Source organism: Taeniopygia guttata, chromosome Z, assembly GCF_048771995.1.
Source record: "Taeniopygia guttata chromosome Z, bTaeGut7.mat, whole genome shotgun sequence".
Lineage (NCBI taxonomy): Eukaryota > Metazoa > Chordata > Aves > Passeriformes > Estrildidae > Taeniopygia > Taeniopygia guttata.
The window spans coordinates 66253608-66273156 of record NC_133063.1 but is presented as its reverse complement, the minus strand read 5'-3'; the positions used below and the strand labels follow the sequence as shown (position 1 = coordinate 66273156).

General features: G+C 36.2%; 1 protein-coding gene across 7 annotated transcripts in view; it reads right to left on the bottom strand.

The window, feature by feature from the left end:
* The window catches only part of ANKRD31 (ankyrin repeat domain 31), a 65886-nt gene that overhangs the window by 23209 nt on the left and 23128 nt on the right, over positions 1-19549 (bottom strand). For 6 of the 7 annotated variants that reach the window (XM_072922048.1, XM_072922053.1, XM_072922051.1 and 3 more), the window contains 10 exons: positions 18617-18759; positions 16036-16180; positions 14507-14568; positions 11658-11808; positions 8012-8197; positions 7094-7266; positions 4345-4504; positions 3822-3904; positions 2982-3063; positions 827-923 (listed from right to left, as the gene is read on the bottom strand). In XM_072922048.1, coding sequence (XP_072778149.1) covers positions 827-923; positions 2982-3063; positions 3822-3904; positions 4345-4504; positions 7094-7266; positions 8012-8197; positions 11658-11808; positions 14507-14568; positions 16036-16180; positions 18617-18759 — 1282 coding nt within the window. The remainder of the gene's footprint in view (positions 1-826; positions 924-2981; positions 3064-3821; positions 3905-4344; positions 4505-7093; positions 7267-8011; positions 8198-11657; positions 11809-14506; positions 14569-16035; positions 16181-18616; positions 18760-19549) is intronic. The other variant, XM_072922050.1, reaches the window with a different exon arrangement.

Sequence of the window (19549 nt, the reverse complement as noted above, 5' to 3'; positions counted from 1 at the left end):
TGTCCTGGGGGGCATCAGCCAAACAAGGGAGAGGATTGTCCTGCTGTGCTCTGCTCTGGGGCAGCCTCACCTCGAGTGCTGGGGGCAGTTCTGGGTGCCACAATAGCCTAATGTAAGGCTAGAGAGTGTCCAAAAGAGGGCCATGAGGATGGTGAAAGGCCTTGAGGGGAAGATGCATGAGGAGCAGCTGAGGTCACCTGGTCTGTTCAGCCTGGAGGACACTGAGGAGAGATCTCATTGCAGTCTACATCTTCTTCTTGTGAGGGGAAGAGGATGGAGAGGCACTGATCTCTTCTCAGTGCTGATCAGTGACAGGACCCAAGGAAATCGCCTGAGGTTGTGTCAGGGGAGTTTTAGGTTGGATATCTGGAAAATGTTCTTTACACAGGAGTGGCTGGGCACTGGAACAGGCTCTCTAGGGTAGTGGTCACAGCACCAAGCCTGACAGAAGTGTTTGGACATGGTTCTCAGGCACATGGCAGGATAGTGCTGTGCAGGGGGGTAGGAGCTAGACTTGATGATCCTTGTAAGTCACTTCCAACTCAGCATATTCTGTGATTCTGTGTTTTTCCACACATTTTGTATTGCTCACTACTTAATTTAAATGCTCACTGTGAGCACAGGAAGTGATTAGTATGCATTACCTAAATCCTGAAGTTCTTTCATGTGACTGAGGCAACTGAAGCCAATATTGATCATGCTACCAAAAACTCTGAATGAAAACCACATAGATTTACTTTTATGCCACTATATGCTCGTAACAACTTCTATCACTACTAATGCAAAGAACAGCTTTCTATGAACACAATCCTTGTATTCTACTTACCTGTATTTTTTAGCAAGGGCATCCCTCTCTGTTTTCTGGTTTGCAAGTATTTCATTCAAAGTATCTTGTATCTGAGACAACCTTTGGATATACACATCTGTTCAATATTTTGAAATAACCAAAATTACGATGGCGATAAGAAGTAGGAAATAATTTCATTAATACCATTTTCAATGTAGCAAATACACAGTCAAAGTATAAAGACACTGCTAGAGCAGTACTGTCATGCATGCTGGTAGCTCTTTACAACTGGAGCACTTTTTATGAAATTCTTATAGAAAGAACTAAATACAAGTTTAACTTTAAAAAATTAGCTGAAGTACTGGAAAATTTTGAAGTGCAAGTACCTTGTTTAGAAAATTAAGAGAAAAAAGAATAAATTAAAGAACTGCCCTGTGGATAAGTCCTGAAAATTTTCAAGCTCTTCGTGTTGCAAGTAACTACATAACATGACAACTATACTGACACCTGCAGAAGTTACACAATCTTAACAAGGTGCCTAAAAATTTCATTTTAAGTATTACAAAACAGCTTAATGAACTTAGATTGTTTCAAGTTGCATACAATGGTAAAAGCACATCTGTCCCAGTTTTACATAGTTTCTAACTCATATTATAAAGTTAAATGATAAAGAAGAGCAATTATAAATTCTTCTTTATACACTCTATCTCTTAGACATAGAGCATGAGGGTCAGAAGTCACAACCAGCAGATATCACTGGGATAATTTGCTAAAACTGTAACCCAATTCCTGAAACTCTAAAAGTCAATGCAAGCTTTACATAATCAGGAAAAAATGAGAAATATTTAATTGGAATTTGTAAAATGTTTCCCTAAACCTTTTTCACAGTACCTACCAATATTTGCCTATTTAGTAACATGTAAATATTGCTCTTATTAAGGCAGTTTAATAGAAATGTTGCACCTGTTATTTATAGTAGGTTTCACTGCATAGAAATACCTTGAGATTTTAGTCTACTTTCTTTTATTTTAGTTCAGTCTAGTGCCTCATCAATAGTAATGACTAAGACTTAGTTTAAGACATGTTACATTACTAATGCTTTTGTCAGTAGTGGTAGCAGATTACCATGTTAATTTCTCTCATACCCCTGAACAAGAGAAGTCTGATTACCTCTGAAAAGGAGAAGTCTGATAATTATTTTTCTCATTCATGAAATTGTACTGATGTCTGTGCACAGGCGTCTATCTGTTTTATCATCTATCTATTTGTCAAACATTTTTCAAGAAAACACCTATTTTATTTAACAGTCCATACACTATAAATTTGAGTTGGAAGCTAGCCATGAAATTCCATATTTCACATTTATTTTTACAGGAATAAATATACTTGCAAATATAATTTGAAGGCTCCAGCCTGTATTTAGGAATATAAATTTAAAAACAAACTCTTTCTTTGTGTCAGGAAGCAAAAATAGTCCAATTAAACAGCCCTGCCTAGATGGGCGAGGGCAGCTGGGGAGAGAGACTCTGGTCAAAGGCATTCTGGCAGCAAGCTATGCCTCTTGAAGCATCATGGCATGAATACAATAGACTTCAACAGCTACACAGCAGCAGCATCATGATTGCCTAAGAAGTCACTGTCACTGTCACTTAGGAAATTCTTGCGATTAATCTGAACTGAGATTTGATAGCCTAAGACAAATTACACCTCTGGGCATCACCATCTCTGAAACTGCCCATCATTCACATTGTCTGCTGTAAAGAATTCTCTTTTTCCCTCTCATAGATTATTTTAGGCTCCTGGAAGTCTAGCCACACCAGAATGAAAATGCTGCATCTGCTACTTTACCTACAGATATAGCTGTTCTTGATCATGCAGGTGCTCATATGCTCGTAATTGAATAACGCTGCCAGAAGTATGCATTCCTATCTAATGATTCCTTTTTATATAATTAGGTTGACTTGAGACACATGCCTCCAAGTGACATGCCTTCCTTTTCTATCATAATATTCATTCCTGTGTAACAGAAAGTACTTCAGGAAGTGCCTGAAGTGCTATTAAAATCTTATTCTCTGAAGCTGTATTTTCCAGAGGAGATTAAAACATATTATATGGAATAATGTTTTAAATACAGTTATATTGCCAAAGATATTTACCCACCAAAAATACGTGAAACACTTCAATTTATATCTACCTGAATCTTTCCAAGTTCTCAACTCAAATAGCAACAGTTCTTCCTGCTTCTTTTCTGTATCCTGTATGGCAGCAGCAGACTCCTGTTAACAAACACAGAAATTGCCATAAGAAGTAGAGCCAAGTGCACCATAAGAAACAGGCCTTGATACAGTTTAGGTATTGGTGGACTCAAGTGATTCCAGGCTGGGGAGCACTGTGTAGAGGTAATGGGGCATTGGTAGGACAGAGGTACATAGTGCCGATAACATGCTCTGCAAGGGGCTGTCACTGCCTGGGTTTGCTGTGGCATTCAAACCAGTCCATGCTCAGAGTCCTCCAGAAACCTCTGAGTGTACAGCAAAGACTGGACAGTGAATTTCACTATGACAGCATCATCCAGACAATGTAGACATAGATTACAGACACCAGGAAAAGCCAACAATTTGTGCAAAAATCTTCCTTGTTGTTTTATGTATGATAAACAATATCTAAATATCTCCATCATCATGATGGCAATTAATCACTGTTTCAAAAAGAACCACTCTGGAAATGTGATTAGAAGCTCCAGATCTCATGATCTTTTTTCCTATTTTTATAAGCAATAAGTGTGTGTCAGTATTGCCTACTGTTTCCACAATAAATTTAAATGCACAGGAATTATGGACAGAGAAAGGTGATAATAAACATACTCATATATGTAAACCACAACTTCTACTATAACTCTCTGCATGATGCCATTTTTACATACATTTCAATTGATTAATTATTTAAATTACATTTATATATTTTTCAGCCAGTAAATGTCACTATGCAGTTGTGCATCACAGAACAGTTTAACAAAACTGTTATCTATACTTACCACACTGTATTTCTCATGTTGTGTCTCCAAAACAGCATCATCATTTTTACAGCAGTCGTAACAATGACGTTTTGATTTCCCCTCTCCACAATTAAGAAAAAAATAAATAAAATTTAAAATTTATTTGCAGGACCATCACAGGCTGGAAGAGCTAATATAGGTTACAAAGATGCAATGGCAGATCAACTAATGGAAAGTATCTTGTATACACAAAAGAGATCAAATTTAGGCAGTATAAAAAAATGAAAGCTACTGCTTTCAAAACTACTCGTTTCCCTTCCTGTGAAGGGAAATATGGATAATAACAAAAATCTGAATACCCAAATATGTTCTTTTACTTCATTCTCTCAGAAAAAACAAAACCCATCCATGCATGCTATTTTCTGTAAATAAATAAATAAATAAATAATCAAATAGCATTCAATAGTTAACAGAATTAAAAATATCAGTGTCATACTACTTGAAAGATTTTTCCTTATGACTACAGGTTAATCCTATGATTTAAATTACAAAATTAACATACCAGTAACTTCAACAGTTTGAACAGGAAGTACTGAGTCCACAGCACCATATGACTTCAACAGGTCTTTCATTTCTTCATCACAAGCTTGATTCAAAGCACTTCCTCCTGAACCATCCTTCTCATTGGGATTTGCTCCATGCTGCAGCAGAATCCTGGCTGCCTGTTATGCATTTTTGTTATTTGTACTGTGGTAATTCTTGTTGTAGACTTACTATACAACTACATGTGTTATATCTAACATACATTACAAATAATACAGGTTCTCTAGATATTCTAGAGAGTATATAAGTAAATAAGATACTCTACAGTCATTATATTTGTAATCCAAATTAGACAAAACAAATAATTAGCTATTAGCAACACAGATTTCTATCTTACATTTCTTACATTTTTCCATTAAAATACACGAATAACTCACAAATTTTCACAAAACATGTAATTTTTTACAGTATTAATTTCTATGATTTTGTGGTTATACGGAACAATTATAAAACACAAGGTATCTAAATTAAAAGGAGCTGGTCTGCATTAAGACCAAACTGCAGAATAGAAGTGAATTTCTTTCTTTAATATTGGTTTAGGTTTCATGGACTGATAATTTTTTTTCCTAATTCCAAAAAACTTGCAAGTTTGGTTAATCGAAAATGTGGAAATCAGATTAATGGCATCAGTGGAATCATCTACCCCCTAAATTCAGATCATATGAAAAGTACTGATGAGGTCAGACCTTGGACAGTAAAAGAATTTTCGTATGTATGGCTTTTCAGCTTTAGCATTTCTTCTTATTTCTTACACTCAGAGTGCAGTTAAGTACCAAAATGCATCAGAACAAGAATGCTGACTTGAAGTTCAGGATATTCTGTGTTGGTTTTCCCTCAGAATACTGAATATTACACTTATATCTTTGCAAGAACCCTACTGATAGCTTGGCTCCAAGCCTGTGAAATCATACCCTTTGTTCTACAGAAAAAAATAAATGTGACGAAACATGAACTGTCCTGACAGAAATAGAAGAAGTATGTTTGAGCCAATTTGGCATCACCTTTACACTTCAGTTCCCCAGAACTCACTCTGTCAAAAGAATATTTTATTTATTTCTGTGCAGTGTTGGTCACCACAAGTTAAAAAGAATGTGAAGGTCCTTGAATACATCCAGAGGAGGGCAACAAAGCTGGTGAAAGTGCTGAGAGGTGTGTACTGTGAGGAGCCACTAAGGACTTTGGGTTTTTCTAATTTGGACAAAAGGAGACTGAGTGACCACACTGCTCTCTACACCTTCCTGAGCATGGAAATAGGGAGGGAGATACCCATCTTCTCACCCTGGGATCCAGCAACAGATGAGTGGGAATGGGTCTAAGCTGTGCTAGAGGAGTTTGCCAGAGAGGTGGTCAATGTCCCAAGCCTGCCAATGTCTAAGGAACATTTGGACAATGTTAATATGATTTAACTTCTGGTTGGCTCTGAAGGGATCAGGCAGTTGGACTAGATGATCACTGTAGGTCCATTCTAACCAAAACAGTCTGTTTTCTAGAACCACAGAATGGTTTGGGTTGGAATGAACCAGTTAATAAAAAAATGATTATTTTTAAACAGCAAGACCCAAATCTTTTCTTTACAAAAATATGTTTTTTTACAATGAAGGTAGTGAGACACTGAAACAGATTGCCCACAGAAGTTGTGATTACTGCATCTCAAGAAATGTTTGAAATACAGTAGGCCAGGGCTTTGGGCAAGCTAAGCTAGTGAAAAAATGTCCCATCGATGACAGAGGCCTTTATGGCTATGTGCTACTCTCCTCTCCTGCTTAAGCCACAACCACCAGGGGCAGTGGTGATAGATGCATCCAGCCTGCTCCGTACTTTGGGGGGGGACAAAGGGCTCTGTCAACAGAGACCCAGGCATCTTATTGATATGCAAATATGACTGTAAGTCAATCATCTTACTTCATAAATAGTGCACAGCCCAGGGCCCCTTGAGCTCTCTCACACAGCAATGGGCTGCACACCAGGATCTCCCTTTGAGCAGGGACACATCTCAGCATTACTCCTTAAGGCAGAGAAATTCCTGTCATAACAGATTATCCATAATTGTTGCTAAACTTTGAAATCTTAGCTAAGTGATAGAAAAGATTGATTGTGAACATACAGTCCTTTAGACATAAACTGCTGACTGAGTCTGGAATGAAGTCTGGATCTAGCTATCTGAGAAGGAGTTTAGAAAGCAATGGGGTCCTTTCTGAACATCATAACTCCCCAGGAAATCCCTCCTAACAGCTGGGACCCTGTTCTCCATGCAGTAAACAATAGAATTGTGTTAAACAACTGTCACATTTATCAGTGAACTTTGTTAACTCACTGTTTTATATCAGTAAAGCATATTATTTCTACTCTCTTAAGTGTGAAGTGCATCACTCCCATCTGTAGCAGCACTGAACTATCAACAAATTGAGACTATTCAAGTTGAATATTGTCTTTAAGAAGCCCAAACCTGGCAAAGAACCACAGGGAGTTTCTGAATTTTTATGATTTGCCTGTTGTATTAAAGAAGTCAACTAACTGTGTAATTTCAACAGTCACTATTGAAGAATATTTTTCCCTAATTTTTATCACTTTAAAGAATACTGACTTATTTTCTAAATGCAAACCTACACTAAAATTGTGTTTTTAACTTTAATGAAATGGGGACTTTGCTTTGCTGACCCTCTGCTGGAAATTTGTTTTAGGAAATGTTGCATAGAAGAAAAATATACCTCCAAATAATTGCCAGAAACAGCATCATGTATTGGTAAAACACCACAGAGACTTCTGCTGTTAACATCAGCACCTGCTTTCAGTAATTCTACGATCACATCAGTAAATCCTCCATTCGAAGCTTCATGAATTGCTGTCCAACCTAATAAAAGCAAGATACCACAGTATCCATCTGATTTGGAAAAATACACAAAGATCACAAATTACTAACTCTACATTTTGCTTCATTTAAGAAAAATCTTACACAAATTATCATCAAGAAAGGCCAAGGTAAATGATTTTGTGTGTAATTCAGTCTACTTCAAAGAAAAAGTCATCCAATATTAAGCAGAAAAACATTGCTTTCTTTTCTACTACAGTAGAAAAATAATAGAAGAAAAACTCTAAAAACTCAGGAGTTAATATTAATAATCTGATTTCTAATACCACTATCATTTTATAGTATCAAGTTAGCCAGATATCTAGTATAGAATAGTATCCATTTGAGACTATGAAAACAGAAACATGTTATATATTTAGGTAGGAAAAAGGAAAACATAATCTTGTCATCTGGTTTTTGTTCTTATTTCATAAGGAAATAAGACCTGTCTGAATGTGCTTCACACATGCATATACTGATGCACATAAGCTCCACCAAACTTTGAAGTTCACTTCTGTACACACCTCTGAAAATATGCTCTCCAGCAGAGTAAAAAGACCCTTCTGAGAAACAGTCTGCATTACCTTCATGCTAACATGAAAGCCATGTATTCATTCAGTGTGCTTGCACTTGTTTAATGACTTCCTTTCCTCTTCAAAATTTTAAGCCAAGAATCCATAATTTTATTGAAAGTATGCAAACTATATAAACATGTCTATACTACAGATTATGAAAAATTGTAGTGTAAAACAAGCTCATAAGAAAGTAATTTCCAAACCTGCATAGTCCCGTTCATTGACAGAAATTCCAGATGATATTAGAGTCTTCACCAAAGACACATCTCCTCTCTTAGCAGCAATATGCAGCTGAGTTTCCCCTTTTGCATTTCTCCTAGTTTTCATATTTCTCCCAGCTCTTGTCTTACATGAACCATATACAATTACAGCTTTTTCCCTGGTAGATACTAAACAGATATTGGTTATTCATTAGAAATTTTTTTCACAAAAAAATGCCTGAGTATAAACAAAAATTAAACTTCATAATTCATTTGAATTAATGTAAATGTGTGTAATACTGTTGCTTTAATTATTCAATAACATTAACTGACTATAGCAAAAAGCTAAAAGGTGGTAGGTCCTGTGCAACAGGTCAGATGACAACACATCTTATACTTAAGAATCTCCAATTAAAACCTAAATGATTCAACAAGGGTACAACAAATTAGGAAGCCACAAGAAAGGTAACAAGGTTGAAATTTTATACCGTATAGAGGTACTGAATATGTTAGGTTTCTCCACGGACTGCTTTCAAGTTACCAAGCTGCTAAATATATAAACTACACACATAAAGATACATAAAAAACTATTTCTAAAAGTGGAGACTTTTTATTGCACCACTCCTTATCAGGTCCTAATTCTGTATCAGGAAAAATACAGGTGTGTGATTTTATACATATATATATATATGTGTGTGTGTATGTATGTATGTATGTGTATATACATATATATATATATATATATACACAACTTGATGAATATTATATATATACATGCACAAAAAGTTTGTTTTTACAGCTGTGATGTGAAAAACTTCTGTAGATTACAATATTGCAAGTCTTTGAGTAATGTTTAGTGGCATAGATAATCTGTCATTTAAACCTGTGCACAACTGGACCCATAATTGCAAATAAACTTGATTTATTCCTTATTGGTTCACAAAGCAGAGAGGTTTTAATTTTGAAGCTTCAGGTAACAAATCTACTAAATTTTAAGAGATACAATAGAAAAAAGAGATTAACAAAGTACTTATTATGCATATAGAGTAAAGACAACCCCTTCTTCAAGCTGGTACCAAAGAGACAGGATATATAAATCTTCTAAAGCTTGTCATCCATGCTACATTTTTTAAACTCCTATTCCTTTTATTACAATAACATACTACCCAGATATATTTTAAAAGTTTACTATGTTCTTTCTCTGATTTCTTGAAAATATATAATTTATTCAAAGAACACAGAAGCATAAAGTTTTCAATGAGCATTCCACAACTCTTATCCATGGAATTTTTTTTCCTTTTATTCCTATGAACAATTAGTTGCTGTGTCTTCCTCGTCTCATTAAACAAGCTCTTTTCTCAAATATTTTCAGTCAGCGTCATGCATTAGGATCAAACATCTTCCATACTTGTCAGCTGCCTTTCTTCAGGCATATCCTGCCTTCTCGAAAATTGGTTTTTCCAATGTTTCATTCAAAGTAAACTACAGAGCTTGTCATACAAGACTATTTGGAAGAATATGAAAGATAGACTGAAGTGATAGTAGAGACAGACATACAGTGAGGATATACCCATCCTGGTTTTAAATGAGCTTACTGTAGGCTGTTCAAACCTGTGAGAAAGCATTCAGGCAACCCTCTTTGCACTGACACTGCTTGGACAACACTGCATTGGCAACAAGGAAAACTCAAGACCTCCTTTTCTAAATGAAAACTTGAGATTCTAGAGTGCACAAAAGCATCGCATTATTAAAATACTCATCCAATCTAAGACCTACTTTACCATAAGATAATGTATTGTCTTTTGTCTAAAAGCTTCTGAACTCCCGAAGCAATCATCCACTTTCTGATTCTTCCTTTTCTTTCCTTTTGATTCACAGGAGAATGTCCTAGGGATTTTTTAGAGATGTTGAAGAAAAAAAAGGGCATACAACAGCCCATTAAGCTAATGAACCTTAGCAATATTGGCTGCAAGTGAACAGAAATAATTGCAAAGTTTTCCAGTTAAATTGTCACGCACAACAGTTTGCTTCATGGCTGTTAGGAAACATTTGCAAAAACATGATGGGACATTGGTTTGTGAATTGAAAAATACTGGTTCTCTGTGGGATGCATTGCCAGGTGGGTCACGAGAAGGAAAGATCCAGATCTTGGCAAATAGAAAGTCTAGTCAACACCGTACAAAGATAAAATTAAGAGATTACCATAACTAGCAATCAGGTTGGATTAGGCTGACATACCTCCACAATTTCAAGGACATTGTCCTTCAATACCTCCCCATGGGTCTACAAGCAATTATTTCCACAGTTTGAACTATAAGTAAAGAAGTAAGCTGTTTGTACCTTCCTTCCATATAAGCAGAATGGAAATGTTCAGAGCCTAGTAAGTGATTGACTGTAGATGAAAGTGACACTGTGTCACTTGTGAAGAAAATATTTTTATTCAGTAATAGAATAATATAAGGAAGACCAGTGGGACATAGAAACAATCAGATGGGATAAAAAGACCCGTTAATGACAAAAAAGTGTAGGATAGCAAAAAATCTGAAAACCCCACAAGTCAGAAAACATCATCCCATTTTTGACTTTATTTCTACAGCAATCTGAATGCCATTGTCCTGGACTACAAATTTATTATGGCCTTCAACTGTATGAAGGGCTATACTTTCTTGCACCACCACTGAAATTGCAACACTCTCCTGGTATGAAGGGAATAATTAATTTTATCAAATAAAATATTACCTGAATAATCTCTTATGAGGAAAAAAGTAGCCTGGGATATGCTATCCCAGAGGAGACCAAAATATAAGACACATGTTTGAAACAAAGCTTTTTAAAATCATAATGGCACAAATAGGAGGCATAAGAAGTTTTAAGAGGGGAGGAATCCTATCAGAACTACAGGTTCTAGTTTTAGCAAGTCTTGAGTAGCATTGTTCTCTGGCTCCAGAAAGAACCAAACTAAACACGATGAGTGCCAGCTTTATAAAAAAATCTGTAAGTGAATATATTTAGAGGTTGAGTTGGAGCAGGGCCCTATCATGATCGTAAGGCTACAAGATAAATGAAAATCTTAGAAATGAGATGAAAATGGTAAACAAAAAACTGCATGTGCAGGCAGAAGGGAACACAGCTACTGGAGGATGCTAGATACTTATTCCCATGGAAGTATCTACACTACAGCTAACCCAAAGGTACCAGTACAGAGTCTATGCTGATTTGTGCCTGATGAGGTTATATTCTATATATTATCATATTCTATAAAATATAAGTTGAACTTTGTGTGTCAAATATATGGAGAACCCTGCTCTTTGATCTGTGACACGTAAAACTGTTAACTAAAGACCGATTAAATGTTATTTTAAACTGCTGTTTATGTAACATACTTAAGTAAGGACAAGCTTGAAGTTCTCACTTATAATCCTGCTTCCCCTCAACCACAATGCTGAAAGACTGATGTATGTAACATAAAAAAAAGGTGCATTCTGTAAAATGGAGCACAGATATTTCTGGAACTATTTAGGTATGCACTAAATTATTTGCTCATGCTATATGTTTCTTGTCAAACTTTCCCTCATACATTTTAAAAAGCCTTCCTCATATACATTTGGAAAAAAGAACTCCACTGGTTTATAAAGCATTAACTTTTCACCTGACTTCTTAGATGTTTGCTGTTCTGATGCTTGACGCAATTTTGATTGATTAGATGAAAGCTTCTTATTGCTGCTACTGGAATATGAGGCTGACATTGCTTTTTGGCTTGTCTTCTGAGGATTTGCACATGCTGGTTCTGACTCCTCAGTCTATCAAAACAAAGGCAAAGAGAGTTTTAAACTCAGGGCTGATCCATTAGTTTTATTTCCATTAATATCAGATTACACTTGATTTGTCAAGTTTTGCAAAAAATCATTCTGAAGGTGTTCTCATAGTGGTATTTAGACTCCTGTCACTCAAACTACTACTGTTACTATGCATGAGACTGTGTTGATCCCTGTCACATCCTGTTGTAACTTTAAAACAGATACATTGTGAGAGGAAGTCAAAGCAAATCAGTATTGACTGAGAATCAAGTGCTCTTAAACAGACAGTTGTGAGAAATGGATTTGTAAAGGATTCTCAAAACCTGACTGAAAGCTCACACAGTCCTGTATATCTGTATGCAAACACTGAGATAAAGTGTGCTAAGAAAGGCCATGGAATGGAGATTACATTGTTGAGAGAGAGACTGAAATAGATGGCCTTGCAAAAAGACCAGATATTTTGGAGAATTAGAACTGTGAAAGATGCATTGTAGCAAGAACAGGTGAGGCAAAATAAAAAGTGATTTGTGTTAGAAGCATTAGCAGCATTGTGTGGCAAAAGATAATATGCTGAAAAGCATTTATAAGGTATTGTAACCAGGAAGTTGGTTAGCTTCTGACAGAATGGTGTAGTGCTTTCCATCTCTTGTGTCACCCTTCTATGAGACTGATAATGGAATTAAATCTTTCAAAGCTCCTCTCAGTTGCCCCGTCCCTGTAGAGCTGGGATTTTCCAACAAACAGTCTGAGAATGTTATGCATACACTTTGTCTCCACAAACCATGAATGTGAGATAACACAAATTGGTCATCTCCATTTTACAAAGAAGTTGCTGATCTTCCACTAGCACTGCCCTTTTATTCTGCAAATGAATTTTCACTCTACCATTGCTGAATTACATTCCTGCTGCAATACCACCTGACAGCACAGTTTCCCTACAATATTAAGTGGGATGTGACAATTACAAACAGATACAGCAAAAGTCTGGCCCATTTCATTAGGCCCATCATGAGGAAAATATACTTTCTGTAAAGCTCCTTGGATTGTAAAGGGAGCTATACTTGAAGTCCATATGACATGAGGTATTATTTCTGAATAGTTGTTGTAGCCTCTACGGTAAGAACAGCCTTTTTTGATCTTGTTGTTTTATTTTATAATTTTTCTGTCTTCAGAGAAAGGTTCCTAAGAGATTTATTACTGTGTTTTTCACCAAATTTGTTCTTTTGCTCTGTTCATTTTTAGCAAAATTTCCTTTGATGGCCCAGTATTATCATGTTAAAGTACACTTGGATTTGATTGATTTGATTTTATTTGATTCTATCTTCAAAACTGGCCATATAATTAACTTCATTTTCTGATAAATTCCTTTATTATATACTAAAAGAAAATTGTTCTGCTATTCAATTAGCTGATTTCCTCTATGCTGCTTTTTTTAAGTACTAAGAAATTGAGGAACTAAAAAACATATGTATAATAATGTAAAAATTCATGGGCAAAATACAATAATAAATATTACTGAAGCACTTTAAACTCGTATTTATTTTTGAAAATTGAATGAGTTTGAATTAATGATCTGCCTTAAAAACTGTCTTGCTTCTGTGGTCATAAACCAGAGCTCTAGTTTCACATTTCTGACAAGCCTGTCTGCAATTATTCCAAGAAATTATAAAGAAGGGTAAATAACACATCAAAACCTCACAGAATCAACTCATAATCTCAAAACACAGCTGGTCCAAAGGCCAGTGACTATCTAGCATTATCCTTCCGATTACTTTACATCTGGAGACAGATCCAGAACACACACTGCAACATCTGACACAACTATTAAAATTAACAGTTACAAACCTACAGTAATAGGTTTACATAATTACATGTTTACAGCACCATCTTTATAAATCATTTTATGTTTTAAAGCATAATCTAAAACTATACACTATGGATGCTGTTACACCATAACATTTCAAAGGATGCATAGACTGCACAACTGTGAGTAACAAGGACAGTTATCATCACCACATAAAACTTCAAAAGCTAGAAAAGTTGTGTCTATGCACACTACATTCTAAATTTCAGATATTATCTGTTATCACTGTTGAAAGGAAGAAAACAGAGAGAGAAAATGCAGCTCCTAATGCTAAAAGCTGTTGCACTATTATGCAAACACCAGCACAAGTGACTGATCACAGTGGTTTGTCTTCACATGAGGCACCAGCTTCCTCATCCTATTGAGATCTCACAGCATAATTGTGCAACCGCTGCACAAGACTGTGTCTTTCCAACTCTCTCCTCTCAAAGCCCAGCACAAGTTACTCTACACAGAGGCAAGACATAATTATCCCACTGCTACAAGCCAGGCAAAAAATGGCAGTTTCAGTAAGCTTTCTGCAAGTACAAACAGGCACTGATGTACCATGCTTCCTGTAATTAGCTCTGCAGCACTTGCAAAAACAGCAAGAACCACCATCCATGAGACACCTGCCTCTCTGTTTTGCATCCTCATGAGGCTGTGCCTTATCCCAAGTACTAGTAAGGATGAGCCTAACATTGACTATCATTCTCAATCCCTACTGGACATATCTAGTACATTGTGTGCTAGAATTGAAACAAACTTCAGAAACAGTCATCTGGTTTAGTTTACTGAAGACTGTCAGCAAACTCTTCACAATTTATGATCAAATCAGATTTCTTTGTAAAGATGTACCTGGCGTTGGTTTGTATCTTCTACACAGTGAGTATTTAACATGTTCTTTGAATAATCTCCACCTGAAATGAAAATCAAAGACAGAAAGAAACCATAATTGAAGAGATCATAATTTACTTTACATATATACCATCTCATGTCTGCAATACTGCACATAACATTACTTAAAATACTTAGCTTTCAAGAAAAATTATCAAGCCCATAAGGGTCTTATTGGAATCTAAAACATATAAAGATTTACATATTTATTATATTTTGGAGTCTAATCTTTGTTGCAAATAGGCTCTTGTTCAAACCATGTTTCAAATTTTCTTGAAGGTTAGTGTCCTGAGCAATGCTTTTTGAAATATAGCGTAACCTCTGGCTCTTCTCTGTAAGACTCCAAGTGTGCTTCAGGAGACCCAAAGAACCTCATAGCAGCAGGCTGAGAGTCCTCACTAGCACCCCTCCTATCTAATCTTCATGTCACCTTACAGCTTCTCATGGGCAAGTCTGATATTATCTCAGTCTCCCTTCAAGTCTAGTTTTGAGCTCTATCAATGAGCCCTGCTAACTTATGAGCAAAGACCCTCTTCTCTGAGAAAGGTGAATGCCATCTGACACCAAAAGGCCTGGGGATATCCAGACCATCCCTTTACTGAAAAACCCAGAATTCTGGCAGTGACATTGGCTACAGAGTCATGCATTAACAGACTGGTTTTGCTTGCTTCTTCCAATGTCCCTGCTCACAACTGGCAGAAGAGAGGGAAAAATTACCAGTCTGAAGTCTGTTGATTATCCCTGGATTACATGTTAGAGCTTTATTGCCACCCATGTCAAAAAGCAGTAATGGATAATAGCCTGAGGGACTGGGACTCCTTCTGACTTAAACAACTTATAGCCCACATTGGCCCATGGGTGTCCATGGTCTTAATCCTTGCTGTAACCAAGGCTTACTTTGTACCTGCTTCTGATCAAACAGCCTCCTCCAAACTTTCTTCATAACTTCACAAGTTCCCAAGAATGTAAAAGACCCAGCTCTCTCCTTAGCTGATCACTAGCTCTAATCTAACTTTTTCCTTGCAAACTAACTTGCTGTTACCTACAGCAATATTTTCCTGTACCCAGCCATCACAGCAGTTAAGGCTTGGTAACCCCTAAGTTCTAGAGCTAATTGTAGTTTCTTATTTTTTCTATTATGGATCCTTCAAAACTCAAGACTTTGCACCGCTTCAAAACCAAATTTTATCTCTACCTCTAAACCTATCTCATCCATCAGTAAGTCAAGCAATGCTGCATCTTCCATTTAGGTAGATAACTATTGTGTTCCACATCCTCATTTCAAATTTAAAGGTAACTCCAGCCCAAGAAAGAGCTGGATATTTACACTTTGTCAATGTACAGCAACTGCAGAGGGTAAGGAGTGCTCACTGGTAACTCAAGGCATCAGACAATGAAGGCCATAGAGGTACTAGCAGTAATTAAGGAAATATAATTCAACAGATGTTTTAAATTTCTCCATTGAGAATGTCAGAGTAATTCTTTCCTACCTGCTTCTGAGCGTCTTCTGGATTTTGCCACATAACTTTTAATAAGTTTCATCATAGATGGGTCAGAAGCTTCTTCTAATGCACACCTTCCCATCTGATTTTTTAGTAAGGGATCAGCTCCATACCAAAGTAATAAGCTCACCACCTAGAAAAATATGTTTTTCAGGTAATTTATTTTCTGATAGTATTTTTCAGACTCCTTATACAGGCTTCTCTCTCTTGTACTTGACATGAGCAACTAAAATCAAATCTCTATTTTAGCTCATACACACCAAGCATTCCCCTAGAGGCATCATTATCCTATAGTCCTATTATTTTTATAAATTGTTCCAGTTATTAACCTGCTGCCATTAAAACAAGGTCTCTCAAAATAGACGGTAGGATTCATCCTCCCATAGCTCTTAATTGGCAGAAAAAAATCAGGTAATTTTAGGGTTTGAGTCAGCTTATCCATCTAGGATATCTACTTTAGGAGAAAATAAATTATGTGCTAGATGTGTCTATTGTGACTCCTGTGACTGCAAGGGAAGTTTTGACAGCTATTTCTGATGTACAACATATATCTGCTCAAACAAAACACATTCAGAGGGTCTTGCTAACATTACAATTTTTATACAAATATAAAGCCTGAATCTATTGTTACTCAAGAAATTATCACTTTAGCAAAATGTTCCATCAACTTTTGCAAAGTACTTTTTTAAGACATGGGAAATTTACAGTCTGATTATTTCATTTCTGTGGGTAACTCTGCAATCTTATTCCAGCATAAATGTGATTTTACTTGTACTCTGCATTTATTTCTTCAGCATTGGTTATCCTTTCAGACTGAACTTGACCCACATCCTTCACCTGCATGTTTAAGTCCCTCATTACTTCTAATCAGATTGCTAATGTGAAAAGTGTTAATGAAGTTTTCCTAATTCATACATTCTCCTAACAACAGAGTAAAATAAAAAAGGTTCAGCTGGCAGCAAAAGCCCTTTTTGATTTCACAAGTTGTCCCAAGTCTTTAGATTTTTTTCAACCAATAACACTGAGAACACTTGTTCCATAACAGGATCATTGAGAGCATCACCACATGTGTGCTCCCCGCTTTAACTAGACCACCAGAAAATCTTTCCTATGCTTACCATTTTTTCTGACATAAATTGATTTTGCATATCGCAAGTACAGAAAATGCTAAAGTAGTCAAAAGTTGTGTTTCCAGTCCACAGTAATAACTTCACACAGAGAAGGTAGCTTTGAAAAACACAGTTATAAATAGCATGTTACTGAAAGTCATATTACTGAATCACTATCACTATTTTGTTGCTAGTCAAAAAAACAACAAAATAGAATGCAACAGACCACTACAGTAAGGCAATTTCACTGCTACTGAGTAAAGAGAGCAATGAGTAAATACAGCACCACCATGTAGTACCATTCTCTCTGGATATACCAGCTTGCATAACTTTAACTCAGCTCTGTGCTGAATGATCTTGTGTGCCTCAAGTGACATAGTTGAGATCAGTGTTCTTCCAATATCACTCAAGTTGCTGGCCCCTAAGTATTACCAGAAGAGATGAAGAGTCCTTCATCCACAACCATAGGTATCTTAGGTAGAGCCACAAAACTCAAAAATATTTCATGAACCTGGAACAGTCTGTGATGTACAAGCTGTAATTTATTCTTGGGGCTCTCAAGTCTCAGAAAAAATTATTTGGGTTCTCAAAGTCTCAGAAAAAAATTATTAACCATAATCCACCTTTTCTCTTTGCTCCAGATTTTTCTAGGAGAAAAAAACTCATGTCAGTTGTGAAAAAGACCAAATGCTCAGGAATAAAATTTATTAGCCACCCCCCAAAAAAACACCCTTTAAAATCTTGGAAATCAGTAAGAATTAGGCAGCATATATGCTGGTCTTTATGCAGTTTTTTCTTTCATACATGTAGTTTTTTAGGAAAAAACTGCCAGCAAATAAAAGGGATACACAGAACTCCTACACGAATTTGGGCCACCCTAGGAACATGTACAGGCAGGTGGAGGTGACCACTACGACTGAAAGGGGATCTGCAATTCTGACACAGGCTTATGAAACCACTGCATTTGGCAAGAAATTTTACCATTAAATCAAACTGACTATTCAGTTAGCATCCAGTCTAAGACCCTACAAAATATAAGGCTGTCTTCATAATCCTCCATGCTCTGTGTTAACGCATGGGTGTGCATACATGACTGTGATGACCTGCCATATATCCATGACTCCTAAATCATGAAAAAAAGTCAGAAGACTGCTCAAATCAGAAGTTACTTTGTGGGATGATTACAAAATCAGTGAATGAAGTAGTATTAAACAGTAGCAATCTACTCCTGAGTAGTACAACCATTGTCTGAAACACTTAGAAAAAAATTTTCCTTTTGGACAAATCTTGTTAAGCATGTAGTGGTTTGAATAGAAATCAGGCAGAGAGAACTTGCAAGCTCCTGAATTTACCTGTAATCTAAAAAGACCAGCCCCATACAAAAACATTATGTGACTTCTGGACTCAACAACAATAATTTCTATGCCTAAATCACACTTTGGGTTCAATTCAGAATATACCTCATAATGGCCTTCCTTAACTGCATCATGCAAGGGTGTTATTTGTTCCTTTTGTGTAGCATTAACATCAGCTCCTGCCTTCAAAAGCAGATTTGCTATCTGATAAAAGCCTTCCACACTTGCTATATGTAGAGCAGTCAAACCTACAAAAGAAACATGTATTTCACATTTGGGTGAAAAAATTCTAGAAATTTATGTCACTTTTACGTTGTGTCTCTGATGAAGACTTCATAGAGTATATTGAAATGGTAAAAATGGATGCATTCCAGTAGGATGTATGAAGAAATGTTTATGAGAATGTCACGAGGGTTGGGAGATCTCATACTTTTGACAAAATTGGTACCTACTGAGAAAGTAGATGCTGCTGTAACATTAGTTTAAGATTTGATAGTTCTGTTATGAAAGGACAGAATAAAAATTATTCAGCCCATATTTTAGTAATTTCTGCTGGACAAGCTAATTTTTCACTGCATCTCTTTTATTTACATGGCTGTGCTGAAGAGGGTAAGCAAGAAAGAAGTGACAAAATAAAGACATGAATTATTTACTAGCAAAATACTTACAAAATGTTTGTAAGACCATCCAAGAATTGTTTGAGTGTTCAAATAAATGAAAAATCCCTAGTGAAATTCCATATTCACACCCAGTTATATGGAAAAAAAACAAGATGTCACATGAATTTTACTCTATGAAGGAACTGTTTAGGAAAAATATGGAATATAAGTCTATGAACTGGGTTTAGCATAACCATGCATCAGGTCCTAAAACATGTAGGGTGAGAGACATAAGAGAAAAACACAGAAGACTTTCCACTTCCTAACTTCCAGCACTGAAACTAGCATGCCTCCAGAAGATTACTTTGATGGATAGTCTTGCTCTTCAACAATTTTCCATTATTAGAAATCTGTCAGGGCCTAATTCACATAATAAATA